The 25,101-nt window shown below is 35.1% G+C and overlaps 1 protein-coding gene across 2 annotated transcripts in view; it reads right to left on the bottom strand.

Moving 5' to 3' along the window:
• The window catches only part of lrriq1 (leucine-rich repeats and IQ motif containing 1), a 34,589-nt gene extending 15,881 nt beyond the window's left edge, over positions 1–18,708 (bottom strand). Inside the window, exons 1-18 of one of the 2 annotated variants that reach the window (XM_051134465.1) lie at positions 18,676–18,708; positions 18,333–18,476; positions 17,011–17,119; positions 16,819–16,919; positions 15,684–15,777; positions 15,314–15,522; positions 15,156–15,227; positions 13,336–14,610; positions 13,092–13,244; positions 11,453–11,603; positions 10,802–10,995; positions 10,147–10,274; positions 9,973–10,046; positions 8,293–8,386; positions 5,676–5,846; positions 1,441–1,764; positions 1,014–1,182; positions 328–447 (exon numbers count right to left, since the gene is read on the bottom strand). In XM_051134465.1, the coding sequence (XP_050990422.1) occupies positions 328–447; positions 1,014–1,182; positions 1,441–1,764; positions 5,676–5,846; positions 8,293–8,386; positions 9,973–10,046; positions 10,147–10,274; positions 10,802–10,995; positions 11,453–11,603; positions 13,092–13,244; positions 13,336–14,610; positions 15,156–15,227; positions 15,314–15,522; positions 15,684–15,777; positions 16,819–16,919; positions 17,011–17,119; positions 18,333–18,446 (3,552 nt within the window). In that variant the 5' untranslated portion in view covers positions 18,447–18,476; positions 18,676–18,708. Of the gene's footprint in view, positions 1–327; positions 448–1,013; positions 1,183–1,440; positions 1,765–5,675; positions 5,847–8,292; positions 8,387–9,972; positions 10,047–10,146; positions 10,275–10,801; positions 10,996–11,452; positions 11,604–13,091; positions 13,245–13,335; positions 14,611–15,155; positions 15,228–15,313; positions 15,523–15,683; positions 15,778–16,818; positions 16,920–17,010; positions 17,120–18,332 lie in introns of both variants that reach the window. The other variant, XM_051134466.1, reaches the window with a different exon arrangement.
• Between the last annotated feature and the right edge of the window lie 6,393 nt (positions 18,709–25,101).

Raw genomic sequence — 25,101 nt, 5'->3', positions numbered from 1 at the left:
TAACATGACATTGTAATACACTATAATGAATCGCCTAATAAGCTACACAGATGAGCTCACTTAGCGTAATGCATAGGTTAAGCCAAAGTTAAGCTGAGTAAACGTGATGCAAATGGGCAGAAAATAGCAGGTGACATAAGAAAAAGAAACAACGTTTTCCTTCCCCTTTCCCGCTCATTGACTGCTCTTTTTCAATACCTAATCGCTGCTGACAGCTGACCGCATCACGGCTATGAGCGCTAGTTAAAGGACTGTCAGCGCAACGGCACAGGCTATCTGTCTGCCGACTTCACCGTCATGGCAGGAGCACCAAGCATCTGCTCATACCTCATCAAATATGAATTCGTCCATGTCCACCTCTTCGAAGTCCTCATCGCTTTCTGTGATCTGAGCAGCAGCTAGAGCACAGGCCAGCTTTTTCCGCAGAACGCAGCCCCTCCATGCAGCCTGCAGGGGCAATGCACACAGCCATGAATCACGTGCAAGCATAAATATTGTGTGTTATCCCATTAGGAAGATAAAACATGTTAACCTCTGTTTAATTGCCCCGCGGTCTGCAGTTTGAACTTTCGGTGACTTTGGCTTTGTAAGACAAATGTAACACCGGGATGCCTTTAAATCTGCGTATTCCCCGCGGGAAAAAAAAGACTTAACGGATCAGAACCCTAGCGCTCCCACTCCAGCGACACGTTGGAATCTGATTAATCATTTTTTTCTTTCGGTCCGAGTCCTCGGAGACTCATTAAACACAAAGAGAGAGAAAAAATATCCCTTAGAAGTTACATGTGAAAGAAATAGCCTGTTTTCAAAAGCACTACCTACCGACTCAAAACAAGCCCTTGGCAGTAATAGGTGTTATGAAGATGATTTAATTTTATTCGAGTTATTTATTGCATTCATAAAAGGAGGTATGGAAAACACCTTTTCGAAGATATATCAAACAATCCTTGATCAAATCCAAAGCGAACGCAGGAATTTTTTTGTGGAACTAAGCTAAAAAAAATGAGTCTCACCTGAATAACAACCGCAGCATGTTCCCTTTCAGGCCTCCCGACGCAGGTATCTTCCACTTTATGAAGATTTGATTTTGTGTTAGCTTTTTCAATTAAGCCTGGGAGGCCCTCACGCCTCCGCAATACGCATCTCCTCCGCCAGCGTCGCTGGATCGCCACAGCTGCCGCTCTGAGTGATAGCAGAGAAGACAATTTTATCTGATGACTCACCAAGGTCGTGAGAGACTAAATGAATGTCGCTGAACTCAAGCCTCGGATGATTCATCTGCGTTAAAACATCTGGAAAGAGACCCAGCAGGGGTTCAATGTCATCTGAATGATTTAGAGATGAGCTTTATTTTGATTACCTTTAGCTAAAATTAAACGTACCTTCAAATTTCAAAAAATGCTGTAAGAGTAAGAGAAATATTGTGTGTGAGAGTCATACATTTTAAGGTTCGGTGCCTGAACAGGTTCCTTTTCACTTTGTGTCTGCACGCAGTCAGCAGACCATAGCTTAATGTCAGACTGAGAAAGTTTAGTCTTTTGTAGATTGTCTTTGTGCCAGTCTGCTGAAGTCTCTGGACTTTGTCCCTGTGATGTTTCAGAACAACCACATGAACTACAGTTAGCAGCTGCCGCCAATGTGGAAACCTCTGTGACACAGCTGTCGCCGTATTCATGGGCGTAACGCTGGTCCACCGCCAGTCTGAACAGGTCTGTCTGGTGACCGATGGCAAGAAGCTGGGCATCATGTTGTGAGGGCGCAGAACTGTGTGGAAAAAAAAAAAAACTGAAAATGTCACATATTAGGAGCCGTTTACACAGAATGCAGTTTTGCATTCCACTTCACTGCTTGTAAACTTTCTATGTAAACATGCGCTGGACAGATTTTTGCAGCATCTTGCATGACATGCCATTGTAAGTTTTAAGAAACGCATATCTAGAGCTTGCAATTTCTTTTTCATTCCTTTGACCTACAACGTACATTTTTTTTAAAGGGAACCAGGGTATTAAGACTTGTGGCTTAATATAACATGAAAGATTTACATCTTTTAAAAAATCCACATCGTTTTATACATAATTTGGACTATGGGGGGTGCTATTATTTCGATGACATGAAATGGTTGCACTCGGTGAGCTACTGGCGCAACCTGTTGCTATTTTTAACGCAGTAGAACTTGGAAAATAAAATACTGACCTGATTACCACAGCTACTGAAAGAGCTTACAGGTGGTGATGGATATAAACGTAGGCTTAAAACAAATGCCGTACCATTCATTTTCCCCATATGGAGTCTAAACGCCCCCGGATATCGAGTGAAATCCACACTGAGAAACTTCTTCAGCAGCTGTGGCGCCATGACAAGCATCTGAAAATAACTACCAAAAGCTGCACAATGTGGCATCGTATCAGTATTTTCTTTTCCAAATTGTGTTGCGGTAAAAATAGCAACAGGTAGCGCCAGTAGCTCACCAAGTGCAACCATTTCACTTAATCGAAATAATGGCACCCCCATAGTCCAAAATATGTATAAAACAATGTGAATTTTTAAATAACGTAAATCTTCGATGGGTTTTCCACTACATATTTCTACATTACTACATAAGAGACATTTACGTTATATTAAGCCATACTAGTTATAATACTCTACACTTTTTTTGAAAATAGGCTCATTTTCCACCTCCCCTAGAGTTAAACAGCTGTTTTCAAATCCATTCAGCCGATCTCCAGGTCTGGCGGTTGCACTTTTAGCATAGCTTAGTATAGATCATTGAATCAGATTAGACAGTTAGCATCTCGCTCCAAAATGACCGAAGAGTTTCGATATTTTCCTATTTAAGAAAATAGGCTAACTTCTGTCAACATAAACAACGTGACCACCTGCTTGCACAGGGAGACTTTTTTTCAGGTGCTGCGTAATATCACTGCACCTGCTGCATCCATGGTATGGCAGCAAAGTTCCTTGATTATTAGAGCCGGAATGAGAGAATAGTTCCTAGCCATATCGGTCTAGAAAATCACAACTTTTTATTTTCCGTCAGTCTTAGTACACGATGTAACTACGGAAGAGTCAAGTTTTAAATAGGAAAATATCAAAACTCTTTGGTCATTTTTGAGAGAGATGCTAACGGTCTAATCGGATTCAGTGATCTATACTAAGCTATGCTAAAAGTGCTATCGCCAGACCCGGAGATCGGCTGAATGGATTCAAAAAACGGTAAAACTCAACTGTTTAACTCTAGGGGAGTTGTAAAATGAGCCTATTTTCAAAAAAAGTGGAGTGTTCCTTTAAAATGTAAAATTGCACATACATGAATGGCTCATAAGAATCTTAGTAATACTTTACTTGGTCTCAATAGTTAACAATGCATTAACTAATAATAAGCAATACATTTGTTATAGTATTTATTATTCTTAATGTTAAATAATAAAAGTACTGTTCATTGATAATGGTAAAGTTACAGATGAGCTAAATTTTACTAAAAATTTACAGATAATTTATTCACCTCTTTGTCACCCAAGATGCTTGTGTCTTTCTTTCTTCAGTCGTAAAGAAATTATGTTTCTTGAGGAAAACATTCCAGGATTTCTCTCCATATAGTCGACTTCTATGGTGCCCACGAGTTTAAACTTCCAAAATTTAGTTTCAATGCAGCTCAATGGGCTCTAAACGATCCCAGCCGAGGAAGAAGGATCTTATCTAGTGAAACGATCAGTTATTTTCCAAAAAAATGCAATTTCAAAAACATCAAAATCATCCTACATTGTTGTTTTACCTTTTTTGTAAAGGGAATATGATTGTCTTTGCATGTTCACTTTGTGAACACTGAGAAAATGAGATTTTCGACATACCTGTATTCACAACTGTATTGACCCAGATTACACAGAGTTCGCATATGCATAGCAGAGAATAGACAAGATGGGCGTTTAAGTTAAAAACTATATAAATTGTTTTTTTTTTTTTTTTTTTTTAGAAAATAACTGATCGTTTCACTAGATAAGACCCTTCTACCTTGGTTGGGATCGTTTAGAGCCCTTTGAAGCTGCACTGAAACTGCATTTTGGAAATTCAAACTTGCAGGCACCATAGAAGTCCACTATATAGAGAGAAATTCTGGAATGTTTTCCTCAAGAAACATAATTTCTTCATGACTGAAGAAAAAGACACAAACATCTTGGATGACGAGGGGGTGAGTAAATTATCTGTAAATTTTTGTTCTGGAAGTGAATTTCTCCTTTAACACTTAACTTAGACTTAAAAAAAAATTAATTGTTAAATCATGTTAACTAATGCAATTAACTAATGAAACCTTATTGTAAAGTCCTCTTAGTGAAGATTTAAACTAGTGTTTACCATTGAAATCAGAACATTTCTTGTGGGATGTGAAACTGCCATATAATAAAGTTTTTCAGGAAGTCTCTACAAAGGTGTCTCAATACCACTCTGATTACTCTATTAGCCATGGCTGGTTCGGCCCCTCCTGCCCCTGACCTTTCAGCCCATTTCTGCTGTCAACATCAGAAACCAGCTCTGTCACTATAGGGTCCCTGCTATTCTAATCCTCTGACACGGTTAAAGAGGGCATGCGCACCCCTCCAACACACACTTCAGTCCAGAATAGTCATAAAAAGAGCCTTGCAAGAGTACATATGTTCTGGGAAACGAAACTACCGTCGAAACATGTTGAAATTCAGTACAAGGACGGAGATGTATAACAAAATGGCTAATTTGATTACCTCATTAAAACAAATTAATGTCAAATTGCATATACAGTCAGCAATGAACATTCTGAAAGCCAAACATTATTACAAGCTGTAAAAAGCATGCCAAGGCAAATAAATACAATCCTAGACCTTACACAGTCCCCCTACTTACTGACATCTGAAATTACCTCAGAGAAAAAGCGGGAAAGAGTTTCTTTTTTTAGATAGCTTGAAGAACCAATGCAGCTTTTGCTGTAGCACAACATGCCTATTTTCTGTATGATTCAGTGGCACAAATTCCATTTTATTGCCGTAGTTTGATGGCATCCCTCAGTCTGGTCTGTCACTCTAATCAACACAGGCATTGGTTTACCATTGTATGGCAGTCAGACAGCAGAGTCTTCACCTTGCCAAAGCTGGGGACTGACACTGGGTCAGGTCAGATGTTAAATGGCTGCAGCGGTCCCCACGGGTGTGCAAAAGACCCTTTGTGCAGAACGCGCGGCGGAAGGGTTAGGGGGTATCTCTAAAGTCCTCCAAGCCATAAGAGACCTCAGTTTGAACCATAGGACACACAGACTTCTGCCAATCATGCTTTATGAAACATGGCGAGTGTTCTGCTTTATTTGCTGGTGGTCTGCAACAGCGTCTGAGGGGGCTTTTGTATTGGCAGAAGTATACATGTAATACGTTTTAGATATTCAGCATGCATAGGCTCAAAATGCTAATTATAAATTGCTACATCAATACCATGCCATATTTATTAGAACCATAAATAATAATAAATAATTACAATTGTTTATTTATTAAATATTCATGCCTTTTAGGGCTGGAGTTTTCAGATTCTGTGTAAATACCCTCAGCAAAAATGTATATTAAACTTAATATTTTGCATAATATATACTACCAGATTTACATTTTGACCAATTGGAACTTTATTAATACTTTTGAGAAAAACTGAAACTGCTTGTCTACCTGGTCTCCATTTTTTGCTGCTGGAGAAGTGAATCTCGCTGCTCTTGCTGTGCTTGACAAAGGGCCTGGAAACTCCACTGCTGATCTGGACATTTACGGGGTGCTGTGGCAGCAGCAGTCTGCTCATTATTCAACTTAATCAAGCCAGGCACTGTCTCCAGAACCAAGGACCTGAGGGAAAACAGGCATTTAAGAGATTTACCTGATGAAAATGTAAGGTGAAACGACCACACAGTGTGCTCAAAGCTTTTTGAAATGATTGGTTTAATTGTTAGTGACTGTTTATTTTATAATGTATAGCAAAGCTAACACTTTAAAGCTAACGTAAGATAATTTTTTTTCAATTTTAAAAAAGTTTATGTATAAAAAGAATCTCCACTGAATATAAAGAGGCAAAAAATTATTTTACTTTAAAACAAAGTTTCTTTTGCAAAACAATTAGCAGTTCAGAGCTATATGTAAGGTTACCACACTGACTGTCCACTGCAATCAAAGTAATGCGTAAACTTTAGTTTCAGCCCCTCCCTCTCTCTGTCTCCATAGGCTTTCTATTGGAGAATATTTACATTGAGCAGATTAAATCAGTTAGGAAATGGGGATAAAACGTTTAATGAGTTTGACATTCTGGACCCAAGAGAATCAACAGAGCGTCTGTGCATCGACTAAGAGGTTTAGTCAGAGTCTGCCTTTCTCAATGATGACACTCGGCTTGGATTAGAAGTGAAAAAGGGTTTTCTGGCCTCATTCCAGAGATGTGACAGCCATTCACGTGAGCCAATGTTGCTTTTTTGGTCTGTGTTTTAATTTGCAAAAGCGTGTGAGAAAACACAGGTGTAGCCTAGTCTTTGCTGAACCCTGCTGAAAGAGGTAAAATTGAACCAAGGGTTAATATTCAGTACTTGCAATACTTCATAATTATTGTAGTTACTGTATATTTAATTAATTTTTTTTTTTTTTTTTTGCTCATTTGTCAAACTTTTTTAAAATAAATTGTAGCTTTTTAGCTTTTTACGAAAAAAATATATTTGTTAAATTTTTTTCCAGTTGTAGTATATTAATATTCAGTTAACTGTACAAGATACACTTGATGGTTTATCACTAGTACCAAACAAGATAAAATAAAACCAAAATTTTTGGCAAAGTGTTCTGGCAAATTCTATCCAAGCTGATATTTCCATAAAAGAGAATCACAGAGGTCAAAAACTACTTCACATTTACAAAGCAGGCATAGTCATGTGATACGCAAATGCTCCTTTTGACCATGTTGTGTCCAGCCGCCAGGCTCCTATTACTGGCAAAAAAACTGACTCTATTCATTACTCATGAAAACTTCCCTGTAAACAAAGAAACTTAGAGGAGTTTGATTAATCTAGCTAAAGTCTGCTCTCCCAGACTCTGAACGCTCGTGCGCTGTGTACTTCTTTGAAATATCCTTCAGTTCTTTAATTTAGGCTGTGTTATCACTGGACGGGGATGAAAGGGCCAGCGGAGAGCGAGAAAAACACTGGGTCTAATTCCGTTGTTGGCATTGAGGGTTAGACAAAGTTCAGCGGAATACTGAGCCTGACTCGAGTGAACTTCCTATCCGTCATTACAGAATAAAACAGATGTAAGGACACAACAGATATATTTCACCTCAGACTCCTCCTTGGAAGCCGCATGCAAAATGTGGAAAATAAAATTTAAAAAACAACTAACAAAATAAACGACTAAACAAAATATCACACCATATTCTATTTTATAAAAAAAAAGTCTAAATTTAGTAAGAAGTTTCTGTCAGGAAAATAAATGTGTGGCCAACATTAATTTTTTTAGGCCTTCTGAACTATAAACTAATGACAGTCAACAAATCTCTTGTTTTTTCCATTTTGGCTGAATGAGCTGGATTGCTTCTTGAGAATGAATTCCAACATGCTTTTATATTTCCCTGATCTTCCTATTCTGTCTATAATTATCTGTCATATAATTTGCTCATTAAAAACTTTCAGCAAACTGCTGACACTTTAGGAGCACATTTGCTTAAAAAATATTCCCCCACTGAGCAAATATTTTCGGAATTACGAGCACTTAAATCCACGTGCGTACAGATGTCACTGAGTAATCCAATAGCGGACACAGATACAATGGCTGGTGCAGTGATATGGGCCGGAAGCTCAGCGGTAAAGAGGAATGTTTATTCTACTTTAAACGCCTGGTGCACTTCCAGCCAATGTCCCTATTCACATTAGCTTCACATTCTCGGACAATTATGAAATGCTTAGTGACTTTTGCTGGAATGCACACATGACAGCTTCTGCCCAGTCTAAGATAAATCTCTCTATTATAAAAGGAGGAATCATATTTCCTTTATATAGTACATTTTTATTTTTTGGCATTTTTGCCTTTAATATGATAGGACAGTGGAGAGATGACAGGAAGTGAGATGGGAGACAGAGAGTATGGGGGCGGGATCGGGAAAGGTCCTCAAGCTGGGATTCGAACTCGGGACGCCCGTAGCGCCGACCTTTATATACAAATTTTCGCTTAGTAGTTGCAACTACCAGTAAGAAACTGAGAAACTAACTAACCTAACTGTCAATGTAAGAGGTCCCAAACTGGGTCCTTGGGTTACACCTACCTCCAGTTGCTTTCCTGCTGTAGTGGGTTACCAGTCAGATTAAGTTCTTGAAGGCTGGTGCATACCTGAAGATTCAGACAAATGTTCTGCAAATCTATATGAGAATCAGAACAGAGACACTTAGAGACACTTTGCAATTTGACAGTGACAGTGCTGGATGGATTATTTACAAATCGTAGTTTTGTTATTAATTGCAAATTACATGATGAACATTGTAGTCAGTAATGTAATTTCAGGATTACTTTTAGATTACTTATAACCTAAATTACACTACCAGTCAAAAGTTTTTGAACAGTAAGATTTTTAATGTTTTTTAAAGAAGTCTCTTCTGCACACAAAGCCTGCATTTATTTGACCCAAAGTACAGCAAAAGCGGTAAAAGTTTTAATTATTTTTACTAATTAAAATAACTGTTTTCTATTTTAATATATTTTAAAATGTTTTTTATTGCTATGATATCAAAGCTGAAAAAAGCATTAAAAATGTTTGTTACAAATCTTACTGTTCAAAAACTTTTGACTGGTAACATTAACTGATATCAGAGAACAGTAAACGTGCAAATGTATCGTTAAATGATTAAAATATTAAATCTTAGGGGGACTTCAAGTAAATATTTTAGGTCAAAAGGGTTTGGCAATCTCTGCATCACATGAACAAAAATGAATAAACATGAAAACAACGACATAAACGAAGTCTTCCAGGTTTAAGATATTTTTGTCAGAAGTATTTAGTAACTTGCGTAATCATTAATTGACTGAAAGGTTCAGTTGTCCCCAAATTAATTCACATGACATTTACATGTCCATTCGATATTGTGAATATTCAAAGCTGAACAATATGACACACAGTAGACTTTTTTTTTTTTTTAGAAAGAAAACATTTACAAGAGAAAAAAAGAAGGGAGAATCAATCAATTATATTTTACTGCTATTTTGTGAATAATTTGTAATGATTTAATCCATAAAAAAGTAACTGTAATCTGATTATAAATATTTAAAATGTAATATAATCAAATTACAAGTACTACATTTTTGGAATCTGATTACATAATCTAGATTACATGTAATCAGTTACTACCCAGCACTGACGGATAGTTATAATTCTACTGCTTTGGATGCAATCAGCCATTCTGGCCTTAATTGAAAACATTCAAACACTATGATTAAATATTTTTATGATTTAGTATACACAACAATGTTATTCTCAATAGTACTTAAAAGAACAGTTCACTAAAAAAATTACAATTATGTCATTAATGACTTGATTGTTTATATTTTATATTATATTTATATTATATAACACAAAAAGAATTTAGAAAAATATTTATGATTCTTAAAAAAATTATTAAGAATTGATGCATCTCTATTCTATATAACAAAAATATATAGTGTCCACTTGACATGCGCTATACTCTATGTTAATAATTATGTGTGATGAAAATTAAATAGAATTGGAAAAAATCAGAAAACAGGAAAAAATAACACCATACAGGTTATACAAGTGATTAAATCACTGAATTTTTATTTTTGGGTGAACTATCCCTTTAAGAATTAATGATATTGGAGATATGAGAAGAGAAATTCTCTCTTAGAGAATTATTTGTTTGTCACAAGACCCTTTTAAGCAGCCAAAAACCAAAAAAGCACAGTCAAGTCGACTTACCCCACTTCATAAGCTCACCTGATAGACAGTTGTGACTGGCATCCAACATCCTCAGAGACACCAAGTCCAAGAGTGGAATTAAATCAGTTATACTGAGAGGAAAGTCAAGTGAACCCTCATTTTAACAATTAAACATCTTAACGCTGTATATTTTTAGGTTTTGAGACATAGCCATTCTCCATTGAGGCCTACCTGTTATGGGCCACAGAGAGGTTTTGGAGCAAAGGCAGCCAATAGGATTCCAGATCATGAACAGAAGATATAAGGTTGTCATCCAGGTGAAGGTCCCTCAGAAGAACATGGTTCTGCAGGACAGGCACCTGTGCCACAGGCCAGAAACAAAAAATAACAATTCCCTCTAGACCAGGTGATTACATAGAAAGCCATTCCTTCAGTTTCAACCACGAATGTCCCATGAGCTGAAATGGGCGGAAACTCATGCCTTATCACTAACATGACTAATATCCACACATTAAGCACAACAGATAGTGATAATTCAGTTAAAGTCATGGCATCCCAGGATTGCAGATGAACGAATGGGTGTTTTTTTTTTTCATTATTATTATTATTATTATTATACGGCTATCATGTAATGAACACTGTCGATTTACGCATTTCCTGGACAATGATGGAAACTAAATAAATTAAAAAGTGGTAAAAAGTCTATGATTTCAGTCGGGCTAATTAGAAGAAAAACATAAAACAATTCTCAAACTTGACAACACTGACAACACTTCAAAATAATGGAAAATTGTGATTATACTGATCTTGAGATTACTGCTGAAGACATGATAAGTCATGATCTCATCTTTTAACTTGTTTGTTTCTTTGGTGGTATAAGATTTACCTCAGTCAGACTGTTTCCTCTGAGGTCCAGTGTGTTAAGCAGAGCACAATTCTCTAAACCCTCAATGTGGCTTAGGTGGTTGTACGAACAGTCCAGATGGAGAAGAGTATAAATTTCGTTCAAACCTCTCGTGCTGAGCAGCTGGTTATGGTCCACCGATAATCGCAGAAGCATTTTCAGGGGTCCTAAACCACCTAAGAAAGCAAAGATATATCATTTAGTCAGTGCTGGTGTAGAAGGAGTGTATGAGGATAATTCTAGGCCACTGTGACAATATCTAATACAAGCCAAAGGATAATCTAATATAAAAAGCCGGCACGGGCGGGACATCATCTAACACTGACAGCAAATACCTTTAAACTGCATTTATACTTTTCTTTATGATACATTTATTCATATTTATTCAATATGAGGCCATTGTTTTAGAAATGAGACACATCAAGATTTTAAGAGCAGAGTGAGGGCAAAAGGCCATTTGAAGACACCAAACTGGAACAATGGTGCCCTCTAGTGGACAATGAAAATGCTGAGCATTAGATACTAATTCTGTCTCACATGAGATCCAGATATCTTCAACTGACCAACAGTCAGCATATCTTTCTTGAGTGCTTTCAGTGTAAAAACATAAAACATAGAGTTAATGATACTCACTTATGCGAGAGATGTTGTTGTGTGAGAGCTGAAGAATTTGCAAGTTTTCAGCTCCATCGAGACCGTGGATGTTCATCAGCTGGTTCCTGCCCAGCAGGAGGACCTGAAGGTTGGCCAGACCTCCACAATCCACATAGGTAATCGAGTTCTCCTTAATGTACGAAACAATGGTATATATGCTACCATTAAAAAGTCTGGGGTCAGTAAGAATTTTCTTAAGTAATAAATACTTTTTATTAGCAATGATGCATTAAAATTTATCAAAAGTGACAGTGCAGGCTTTCATAATGTTACACATTTTTCTATTTTAAATAAATGCTGTCTTTTTGAACTTTTTATTTATCAAAGATTCCTGTAAAAATGCAGCAGTGTGTTTTAAACATTGATAGTAAAAATAAATGTTTCTTAAGCACCAAATCAGTGTAAAAGAATGATTTCTGAAGGATCATGTGACACTGAAGACTGGAGTAATTGCTGAAAATTTAGCTTTGCCGTTATAAGATTAAATTATATTTAAATATATGCCGTTCATAAGTTTGGGAAGTATTTTTTGCTCATCAAGGCTGTGTTTATCTAAAAAAAAAAAAAAAAAAAAAAGTAAAATATTATAATATAATATTTTGAAAAAGTATTGCAATTTAAAATAGTGGTTTTCTATTTTAATATACTTGAAAATAAAATGTATTCCGGTAATGCAAAACTGAAGTTTCAGCATCATTACTCCAGTCTTCAGTGTCATATGATCCTTCAGAAATCATTCTAATATGCTGATTTATAATCAATGTTGGAAACAGTTGTGCTGCTTAATATTTTTTTGGAACCTGTGATACTTTTTTCAGGATTCTTTGATGGACAAAACATTAAAGAGAACAGCATTTATTTGAAATAGAAATCTTTTTTTAACAGTAAAAGTTTGGGGTCAGTATTTTTTTTCCTTTCTTTGTTTAAAAGAAATTAATACTTTTATTGAGCAAGGATATGCTAAACTGATATAAAGTGATAGTAATGACTTAAATTGTTAGAAAAAAAATTTGAATAAATGCTGTTATTTTTAATGTTTTATTCATCAAGGAATCCTGAAAAAAGTATCACAGATTCCAAAAAAAATATTAAGCAGCACAACTGTTTCCAACACTGATAATAAATCAGCATATTTGAATGATTTCTGAAGGATCGTGTGACACTGAAGACTGGAGTAATGGGTGAGAAAAATTCAGCTTTGCATCACAGAAATAAATTATATTTTGAAGTAACTTAAAATAGTAAACTGTTATTTTAAATTGCAATAAAATTTCATAATATTACCTTTTTTCTGTATTTTTTATCAAATAAATGGAACTTTAATGAGCATAAGAGATTTTTTTAGAAACATTAAAAATCTTACTGATCCAAAACCTTTGAACGACAGCGTAAGTGTAATCATATTTCACAATATTACTAATTTACTTTGGTTTTGATAAATAACTGCAGCCTTGGTGAGTATAAGTGACTTCTTTCAAAAACAGTTTTTCTCATCTAAACTTCTAAACTTTTTAATAGTAGTGTATACTGTATAGCACGCATGAGTGATCACCTTACTACAAAGCATGAAAATAATGCACATAATGCAGACTGCACTGGATTGTTTGTTCTTTCTTACTTGCACATCAATATATCTGATCTGAGCGCACTGGTTCAATCCATCCAGGGATGTGAGGCCGCAGCGTCTAACGGTTAAAGTCTGCAGGTTGTTACACTCGGACAGTGTGGACAGGCTACATCCTGGCAGGTCTTCTAGCGTGACAGTCGTAACCTGATTTTTTATAAGACAATTACAATAAGGTCAGCATTAACATATAAGACACGTCACAGCCAAGAAACGGGCTTTCAAGCTTAATTTCCACCTGACTGAGAGAGCTCCAAGCTTCTGTTTTGAGAATGGTGTCTACAGACAGAGGGGGTAAACTGGGGATTCTTTTTCTTGGGCCTCTTTTTTGAGACTGCTGTTGTTTAGAAGACCCCTTCCTTTTATTCTGCAACGATAGTTTGGACCAGGGAGTGCAGCTCATCATCCAGGCCAGTCGCTTTTGTTCTGTGCTGTCAGGCAGACATATTGATATTGATTCTTGGCTTTTTGGTTCATGGTCTTCAAGCTCAATAGCTGTTGTATTTTGATGCCCCCTAGTGTCCATCTCAGGTGCTACAACATTCAAATCAGAAGCTAGTTGAGCCAAGTCCGTATCTGCTTTAACACTTAGGTGATCTGCAGTACTTGAGCAACCAACTGGATTAATACCAAGGTCATTGGAACAAACTTGATGTAGATTTATGTGGGGCTCTGCAGTGGTTTTGGTAACTTTAAGGCTTTTTCTTGACTGAGAAAGATTTACCTGAGAGTCAAGCTCTTCAGTGCTTTCAACTGTTTTTTCTTCTTCATTGCTCTTTATTCTGTCTTTAGCACTGATTGTTTGTAGTCTTGTATCATCTAATCTTTCTGGTTCTTCTGCATTTATGCTTTCAGTTTTGTCCTGTTTCTTCATCGTATTCCTGTCACTCTCCATTTTCTTATCATGCCTTATTCTTTTATCACCTTCTGTTTTTTTCTCATTTGCCTCATTGCCTTTGTCCTTTTCCCCTCTTTCCTCCTCTCTTTTACATTCATCCTTCACCCGGCTACTCCTTGCTTTACTCCTATTATTTTTGTCTACAACCTCTTCCTGTCTTCTGCAATCATCTTTTACTCTTGTAATGTGGTTCTGCTCCTGCATTTTCTTCCTCTTCTCATCTTCCTCCTCTTTCCTCTTCTCTTGTTCAAATCTTTGCTCCTTCTCCAGACGATGGCGCTCTTGCTCCTTAGCTCTTTCATAATCTGCTCTGCGTCTCTCCATCTCCTCCCTTTGAGCGCGCTCTTCTTCTTCAATCCTCTTTCTCTCCTCTTCTCTCTCCTTCTTCATCTTCTCCCATTCCCTCTTCTCCTCCTCCTGTCTCCTCTCCTCTTCTTTCTTTCTTCTAAGCTCGGTTTTGCTCCAGCGGCGTGCTAATGTTCCTCTGAAAGCAGCTTGAATCGTTGTTGCTGCTATGCAATGAAGTTTCAGGGTTCTCCTTCTCTCCTCCTCCTGAGCCTTCTCAAAAGCCTGTTTCTCCTCTTCCATCTGCTCCTCCAGTTTTTTTATTAAGTTCTGAAATTAAACAAAAAATTTTCACTGGTACACTTACTTTAACAGACATACATGATAAGATATAAGGTTATAGAAGTATATAGGAGTAAAAGGTTAAAATCAAATTGCACTTTTTTATATATAATAATTTCACTTACACTTGCATATACATTATTTACACATATATACACTGGAAATAATGGTGTAGGATTTACTTAAATGGTGAAGAATAACAATTTTCACTCAGAAATTGCTAGTAAATTAATTACTGGCTCAAAAATGAAACAGTATTTTCTTGTAAAATTGCTCCAATAATCTGGTTTATTTTCTCTGAAATTTTATTTTCATTTTTATGTACTTTGAAAAGTATATCTAGCATTATACATTAAGCAAACTGTCTAATTTTTTTTTTTTTTATTTATTTTTTTGCATAATACACCAACTTAGTTCATATATTTACAAATATTAATTTTTATACAAACACTTATTTTTGTTTTATTTTTGTATGCTTTTGCCAAATCTAATAAAAGCACATCATCAACAATCTTAGGCATGTTTAAAGTCACCTGCTGTTTATCCAGCTCCAGCTGAAGATCTTCTGTGTGGTGAACTTCGTTTTTCACTCCAAGATTCTGAAACTGTTATGAATTTTGTTACTCAATTATCTCCTCTCCTGATTTCAAAAGATTTTTTTACTGTTAAAGACAGTTAAAGACAGCCTTACCAGAGTGGCCTCCTCTATCTTCTTCAGCTCCTCCTCAAACTTCATCAGTCCTCTCCTCCTCCTCTCTTCTTCTTCTCTTTCTGAGTTCAGATGCAGCTCTCTTTCTACTTCCTGTGCTGCTAATTTCTGCTCCTCTTCCTCTGTCAGTCTTTTCTCTAATTCTCTCCACTCAAGACTAAGTTGCAGTTCACTCTCAATGCATATATCACCTAAAAACAGAGTAAAGGTACAATTCTGTGAATATAAAGAGGCTAATATGCAATCTATGCAAAACCATTGCATATTTAATGGCAGCAAAACCTACGTTTTTACTAGTGTTGATAAACTTAAAATACAGGTTTATCTAATCACATCAGTGCAGACAATATACCTCCCATCCCTGACATATCTGGAGTCTCCTGCTGGGCATCCTGCAGCTCAATGTCTTTTAGATGTCCAACTTGTTCCACTAATTCAGAGATAACCTGAAAAAAGTTATGCATATGTGACCCTGGACCACAATACTAGTCTTTAAGTAGCATAGGTATATTTGTGGCAATAGATAACAATACATTGTATGGGTCAAAATTATTGATTTTTCCTTTATTCCAAAAATCTTTAGGATATTAAGTAAAGATCATGTTCCACAAAGATATTTTGTAAATTTACTACCGTAAATATATCAAAACTTAGTTTTAATTAGTAATATGCATTGCTAAGAACTTCATTTGGACAACTTTAAATGTGAGTTTCTCAATATTCTGATTTTTTTGCACCTTCAGGTTCCAGATTTTCAAATAGTTGTGTTGTACCAAATATTGTTCTATTCTAACAAACCATACATCAATGGAAAGCATATTTATTCAGCTTTCAGATGATGTACAAATCTCAATTTAAAAAAAAATTGACCCTTAAAGGAACACTCCACTTTGAAAATAGGCTCATTGTCCAACTCCCCTGGAGTTAAACAGTTGGAATGAGAGTATAGTTCCTAGCCATATCAGCCTAGAAAATCACAAATTTTCATTTTTCGTCTGTCTTTGTACACGATGTAACTAGAGATAACTCAAGTTTTAAATAGGAAAAATATCGAAACTCTTTGGTCAATTTTGAGCGAGATGCTAACGGTCTAATCGGATTCAATGATCTATGCTAAGCTATGCAAAAAGTGCTACCGCCAGACTGGGAGATCGGCTGAATGGATTCGAAAACGGTAAAACTCAACTGTTTAACTTAAGGGGAGTTGAAAAATGAGCCTATTCTCAAAAAAGTGGAGTTTTCCTTTAAGGAGTATGCTGCATGTCTAAGGATAATTTCCAGCCTTTAATTTAAGGGAAAATTTAAAGCCTGACTGAACACAAACCAAACTAGGATACATAACAGATCATTTGCTACTGTGATGGACAAACTGAATTAAAGGTTAAAATAAAAGACAAAACACAGACACTTCTTTTTGCCTCTGTTATGACTCAGATGGGATAATAATCCCATTTCCATTTAACCGCAAACAAATAACGATGACTCACTCGCTCTTTCCATTTTATGGGGTCGTCTATGAAATCTGCAGCTGGTTCATTTGTAGGATTATCACTGTGATTAATGTGAGACAGGTTCTGGCTTGAGAAGTCTGTAAGAAAATAGAAAAGAGGGAAAATTCAATGCCTTAACATTTTAGGTACTTTTAATTAAGACCTTCAATTTCGAAAATGCTTTCTTACCGTTTTCTTCAACATCTTCAAGGATTAATTGTTCAAAAGCATTCATTCGATTTCTTGACGCTTCAACATATGTGAGTACTGAGTCAGGCAGCTCGTCATCTAAATGCACCTTTTGTGAAAATGGGATTGTTAATGCTCTACTGACAGGTATTAAGTAAACATGCCTTTTAGGATGAACTCCTCGAATTATACTGTCATCGTAATGTCATAGACGTGGGACAGATGTAAACATATATGGTCATTCTATAATTAGTTCCACATTAGAATTTGACAATGTGAAGAAAAAAGTTTTCCTTTTTCCCCAAAACCCAAACATGACCTTACATAGCTGGCTTGAAGTGCTGTATAAATAAAGGTGATCTGTAGGAATATGTGCATAAAATAGCATCTATGTTTGCTGCTGTCCACCATGTTGTTACCTTTACTGGGTAACACAGCTGACAGGTAACTTAGTTGACATTTTTAGTGTTTTGGGCCTATACTCAACATGGAAGCCTAGAACTACTAAACATATGGTATGTTTAGAAATATAGTTCCATAAACAAAACATAAGTTTTAGTTAAACTGTCATGTTAAAATTTGTGGCAATAATACTTGGGTAACACTGTTGACCGTCAATTAATCCACTCTTGACACAGGCTTGCTAGTTTACCAATATTAGAGGAAAGAGAGAAAACATAACTTTTGGCGTTTCATCCATGTGCGTCTAGAGGAAATATCATCATACTGTGCAAATTATGCGAGAATGGACATACCATTCCTTTTTGAGGAGGGGGTTTCTAGTGGGTAACTTAGTGGACAATGGTTTTTCGGATACAAATAAAACAAGTTATATCACAAACACTTATTGTTTTTGAAGCACACACCCAAATGTCTTGATAACCTAATCTAACTGAAGGTAAAACTATGAAATTAATTTATATTTGAGGTAATTTTCACGTTTAAATGCAGAGTAGAATGAGCAACTTTACAAAATCGGACAGCTGAATAACAGCGCTGTATGTGATATATCATTTTTGAACAAAAGATATAGCTTTTTCAACATATAGTAGTGTGGCTGGGAAAAAATATAATTGTGTACTGGAAAATTAAGCTTCGGGGCTTTATATTAATAAAAATATATTAAAAATATACTTCATGGACTTGAGATTATAGAATGACCCATATGTTTGTTTTAATTTCTTCACCAAATTCAAGCTTCAAGAAACTCAAGTTTTACATACAAATAAAGTGAGTTGAAATGCAATGTTGAAAAGTCGACTGAATTTAAAATAAGCAGATGTTTAAGAAATAAACAACAAAGAAATAAAACAGCCACTTACGTTTCCATCCAAAACAGTGAAGTTGTCATCGTCTGACTCTGAATCATTTTCAGAGGGATGTAGGTTTAATTTCATCAGCTCCTCATTTATTTCCTGTTCGATGTCATCCATCATGATTAGTCTGGGAACAAATCAACCAACTCCCTGGGAAAACGAAAGGTATTTGACAGCGAAGCGACAACAGAGGCGCAAATTTGCAGCTGAAGTAAACTATATGAATGTCATAACAAAGGTATAATCAAACATAATTAATGATGACGACAGAAAAACATCTTATGAGTATTTAACAAACACTTCGTCTTTCTGTCTTTATTGGATGCCAAGCACCTGCTTCTCCGTTTACCTCATGTTTGTACATTCGCGTCCACCGCAGTTGCTATGGAAACAAAAGTGTACAGAGTGGCGTGAGGGACAAACTTCATGAAGAACACTTGTTATGTGCCAGGTTAAATGTGACCTTATGACCACAAAACCAGTCATAATGGTTAATTTTTGTTAGGATATGACAATGTTTGGCTGAGATAGGCCTACAACTATTTGAAAATCTGGATTCTGAGGGTGCAAAAAATCTAAATATTGAGAAAAACGCCTTTAAAGTTGTCCAAATGAATTTCTTAGCAATGCATATTACTAATCGAAAATTAAGTTTTGATATATTTACAGCAGGAAATTTACAAAATATCTTCATGGAACATGATCTTTACTTAAGTCGCTTTAGATAAAAGCGTCTGCTAATTGTCTAAATGTAATCTAATGTAATGTAATGTAATATCCTAATGATTTTGGCATAAAAGAAAAATCAATAATTTTGACCCATACAATGCATTGTTGGCTATTGCTACAAATACACCCGTGCTACTTATGACTAATTTTGTGGTCCAGGGTCACAAATATTTCAAAATATTATAATATCATGTAGGACTACTTTTTAATGCAAATAACGTTAAGCAAATAAATAAATAAATAACTGTACAGAAGTCAATTAAAAATTGTAAAATCGTGTATTTTAAAAATACACATTTTACCAGCTGTTTAAATAAATTTTTGTTTATTAGCTTATTTGTTTTTATTGAACCGCATTTTTTTTTTTTTTTTTTTTTTTTTTTTTTTTATTAGGCCTATCTGGGCAGTTATTTCCAGCATATTAGTTATATTTGTCGCCCCCTAGTGGTAACATAGTTTATTAAAAGCAGTCCCTTTTGTTGCCATGCTGCATTAGTACACACTTACAGTCATAGTATTTTGTGGTTAGCAACTATACATCAGTCACAAAATGGTTTCACAAGGAGGCTGATATTATTTGATGCACTAGCAGAATCGTTTCTCATCTCCCAACAACACACAGTAAGTATTCTGTCATTTATTTGGCCTAGACTGCTGTTGATGTTTTGTACTTTTATTAATAAGGTCGATCCGCCTTATTCTTCCCATAAGAGCGGGTGCGGCCATTTGTAAATTTTAAGGGTGTGGCTTCCGGTCTCATACTCGTCCAGATATTTTTAGCTGTACAAAACAGCTTGTTTTGCTGCTTGATATTGCAATATGGTGTGTCTTATCATGTTATTTAAATGTATTATCTTTATTATGAACACACTGGTTTGTAGTAAAAACTATTTTACTGTTTACTGCACGTTGTTAGTCTTCTCATTATTTCCCTATAGCAGCTAATTGACCAAACAGTCGTGACAGACTATTCATTTGGCATGCCAGAGCATTCAACTGCATATTTTATTCCCTGCATATGGGACAGTTTTTGATGGTCAGTTCCTCTGAGTGCCTGCTGGAGTCTGCTTTTGAAGTCAAACCAACTGTCGGTGTTTCATCAGATCCCGAAGAAGCATTCACCAAGTTCAATTGCTCAAAAAGGCCCCATCAGCAAGCCTTGTCCGCTTCAATTAGCGGAGAGTGGCATCGACCCCTTTGTTAGTGGGCAAGGTGTCCGGAGCCTTTGTCTGAGAGCATGGAACCCAGACAGAGACTAGACAGGCAGTGGCTGCAGATTTACACTGCAGATTAGGGCAGTCAAAGCCTGCTCAGCTCGGAACAGAGCTCAAGTTTGGATAGTGTCCCTGTGTTTATACTGTAAAGGGTTTTCTGTTACTGGTCTGTTGCCATTATCTGGTCAGTGCTCTTCAAGCTGATTGTTTCCATTCATTCTTTTAGAGTGGGTGAGAAGAAAAGAGAAAGAACTTGTTGAATATAAAGCGGCTCTGGCTCTGGGGTGCTATCTGTGAGTATGGAGTCTTCCTTATGGGCTACTATTATAAACCACGAAGAATTACTGGTGAAGAGTTAGACATGGCATGTTGTAGTTTGTTACAACAGGATCTTGAAAAGGTGACCTTTAACTAATATATCCCATTTGAATCCTTTGTCAACCATCTGTAGTTATTCTCACCAAAAAGAATGCATATTTTTTTGGTTAACTAAAACTAACACCATAAAAATGTTGTTACTTAAAATAATAAAACATTAAATGACATATAAAATATAACAACAAAATACAAAACTGTATATGATGAGGTCATTTGCAAAAAACAGATAACAGTTTTTAACAATTTTCAAAAATCATGTTTTTTTTTTATTGTGCATTCCAATTAATCTCAATCAAACTACAGTTGGGTATTTAAGTAAAAATAACTTTAAAAAATACAGTTAACTAACAATAAAACGCAATAAAAAAATTATAATATAATAAAAAACATGTTTTCGGAGTTATCTGTTTTTGCAAATAAACTTCATATATATATATATATATATATATATATGTATATACACACACAGTATGTATATATATATATGTATATATATATATATATATATATATATATATATATATATATATACAGTATGTATATATATAAACTAATAAAATGTCAAAAACAACAAAAAAGGTAAAAATATGTACATTAACTGAAAAAAATATAATAAAGTGTATATATATTTATTTTTTTTATATAGCCAGCAGTTTTGTGATTTTATGTATTTTTTATTATTTATTTTATTATAAATATTTGGTTTTCATTTTAATTTTGGTTGTGTGGTTTTGACATATATATATATATATATATATATATATATATATATATAAAAACCCTCATTCACACAACTATAATAATAATAATAATATAATAATATATATAATATATTAAATTATATATACTAATAATAATAATAATATTTTTTGTGTTTTTGACATTTTTTATCTAAAATATATAATTTTTATAAAAGTTTATAATGTAATTTTTTTTAATATAATTTTAAACTAATAAAAAAACAACAAATATGCAACATAAAAATAAATTATTATTATTATTATTATTTATGGAATTTTTATCTGATGTAAAATGTTTCATACCTCCCTACACACTAAAAGGTGAGGCTAAATTCAAAATTTATATTTTCAATCTTGAGAACTGAATACTCATTTTTGTTCACAATAACACTTACTTAAATCGAGTGACCAATATTTATGTTTCAAGGAATTTCTAATTCTATGTTAACCAAAATTGTTAGGGTGCCCTTTTAACCCTGTCACCACAATTTCCATATTCCATATTATGTGAATATTTCAGTTTTCAAAGTAAACCTATTGATATAAAATCTTTTTTGTCTGTTGTATCTCTGTATTTCCTTCCAGTTTCATTCCAAACCCTCTGATTATTCCATGACTAAATCGAACCCAATGACACAGACCGATTTTCCTGAGAAAGAAGACTTTAGGACCACACTGAAATTAATCCCCTCATTGTCAAACATCTCCAAGGCACCGCTGAAGGCACCGCTGTCCACTCCAATTCCCACATTAATTCCATTATCCTGGAACATGGACAGTTAAGATATGACAAAAAGGTATCGGACAGAGGGAGATAAAGATAAATGGAGATAGAAAAAACAGATGGGAAAGAGTATTATCCACCTTTTTTTCATCAGGATAAAGGTAACTACAGCATGGGTGGGTTTCAGCAATGCTATGTGAAAAGTGTCAGACTACATTAAATACTGATTCACTCAAGGCTCTTGTGAAAAGCCTCCTACTGTGTTGTGATTGCTAGACACTCATTCAGTCCAGGACTGTTTTTTATTCAGTTGCATATTTATTTAGAATAAAATCAAATAGCTTTTACATTATGTTGTTCATATATAATATCACTTATTTCAGTAAAATCAACACTCTTCAAACTTGAGACTGGGTGGAATAAAATGCCACTTTATGAAAAAATACAGGCATAGAGCTGAATACTATCAATTATCATACATCTTCGCTTCTGTTACTGGTTGTAGAAAATGAATAGAGCAAAACTTGTGACAGCAGCAAAGCATCGTGTTACCTAATTCATGGCGTAGTTAGGACATTAACTATTTAACAGTTAGTTAAAACAACCTGCCATCTGTGACTGACTTGTGTGTGTTTGTATGCTGGAAACATTCTTAAAATAATTCCTCGAACAGGAGCCACTGGGAGATGTTTAATGCATGTATATGCATGTATAATGCATAATTCCTATGCAGTGATATTTCAATATTTTAGATTTGGTTCTACTAGTCCATTGAGATATCCGTAGCATAGCTGGCTTTATGTTTCATCTAATGATGTCATGGATTAAATCTTATCACCAGTGGAATCTGCTCCAGTGGCTCACCACAATGTACTTGAGTGCAATGCAACGTCACACTAAACTTCTGGGAGGGAACATCTGACATTATGATCACCTCCAGCTATCAGCAGAGGACAATCACATGTCACAAACAGCCATTAGCCCACTGTGAACAAGAAAGCCCTTATTTACTTTAAAAATTATTTACATATTTTTCAATTAAAAGTCACTTCCCAGAACCTTCACACTCACTGTTTCTCAAAGGTAGGAGTCACTAAAAAAATTATTTTGTTTTGTTTTTTAATACTAGAATTAGTCCACAAAATGTAAAGGTAATAAACTAGGATTAGTCTACAAAATGTGTTTTTCAAAAATTCTACATTTATGACCGAAAAAAGTTTTTTTGAGGAAAACATTCCAGGATTTTTCTCTATATAGTGGACTTCAATGGGAGCCAACGGGGTTGAAGGTCCAAATTGCAGTTTCATTGCAGTTTCAAAGGGCTCTACACAATCCCAACCGAGGGAATAAGGGTCTTATTTAGCAAAACCATCTGTCATTTTCTTAAAAAATTAAAAATGGATTTACTTTTTAACCACAATTGTTTGTTTTGCACTAGCTCTGCAATGCGTGACCATGACTTCATGCATAATTGTAGTTGGAAAAGCCACACGTGGTTAATTCTTCGTCTGTATACTTCGGTACCAAAAAGGTAGGGTAGGGCGAAAAACTCAATCTAATTTTTTCCTCCAACTTCAAAATCATCTGACATCAATGTTTTACCTTTTTTTGTAAAGAGCGTTTGACTTTCTTTGCACGTTCACTTTGTAAACACTGGGTCGGTTCTTCCGCCTCACTGTAAAAAACAATTTGTTGAGTCAACTTAAAATAATTTGTAACCTGGTTGCCTTAAAGTTTTAAGTTCAGTCAACTCCAAAAAAGTTTATTCAACTTGAAATGTTAAATTATGCTAAGTGACAACTTAGATATTTGAGTTGAATCAACTTAAATTTTTAAGGCAGCTGTGTTACTTACCCATCCGTTAAGTTTAGCAAACACAAATATGTAAGTTGTTACTTAGTACAACTTAACATTTCAAGCTGAATAAACTTATTTTAGTTGACTGAACTTAAAATATTAAGGCAGCAGGGTAACAAATTATTTTAAGCTGACTCAACAAATTGTATTTTTTTATTTTTTACAGTGTATGTCATACATGCGAGATTACTTAATGTGTAGTCAAGCTAGTGCAAGGTTTGTTGCACTAGCATTTGTAATTAAAAAAATATAGCAATGTGTATTTATTTACTAGATAAGACCCTTATTCCTTGGCTGGAGTAGAGTCCTTTAAAGCTGCATTGAAACTACATCTGGACCTTCAACCGACCCACATTGAAGTCCACTGAAAAACGTCCTGGAATGTTTTCCTCAAAAACCCATTTTTCAAAAGAAAGAAAGAAAGACATGAACATCTTGGATGACAAGGGCCCTGTTGAAAAAAACAATAGAACCATCACAGAAAATTCTAATGGTTTCCACAACAAATACCATTACAAACATTACAAGCCATCAACTTTTAACCATTAAAACCATTACAAAATGGTTTTCTGTAGTGTGTTTTTGGGACATATTCCATTAGGATTTATTGGTTTTAACAAGCTACCAATAAAAGGCAACCAATTACCATTATAGACCAATAGGGTCAATTACAGTTTCCATTAAAACCAATACAAGTCTCGTTATATCAAATAAAACCAATACAAATTTTGTGATGGTGTCTATGATTTTTTTCAGCAGGGCGGGGTAAGTATTATCGTTCTGGAAGTGAACTTGTCCTTTAAGTCATTTTGTTTTCTCTATAGCGCCACCAATAGTGCAATTTCCTCGTATTTATTTAAAGAGGCGCGCTTTTCAGACCTTTATTCCAAATTTATACAATTTCCAAATGTATCTTTATATCCAAGACAACTTAAAAAGCATAACAAGAATCCAGAGGAAACTGCATTGTTCCAAAAACGTCGTTACTGGACATATACAAGCCTGTGCCTGATTTTAGTCATTATTGTAAAGCTGATGCAAGAAAGATTACCAAGCACGAGGTTACAATACCGGTACACCCCAAAAACCAGCTTGTGGGCGCTGTAGTGGGTTGTACCACTCTGTTTCATTTA

This window comes from Labeo rohita, chromosome 18 (genome assembly GCF_022985175.1).
Source record: "Labeo rohita strain BAU-BD-2019 chromosome 18, IGBB_LRoh.1.0, whole genome shotgun sequence".
In the NCBI taxonomy this organism is placed as follows: domain Eukaryota; kingdom Metazoa; phylum Chordata; class Actinopteri; order Cypriniformes; family Cyprinidae; genus Labeo; species Labeo rohita.
Note: the sequence above shows the minus strand (reverse complement) of the source record. Positions and strands in the feature narration are given on the sequence as shown.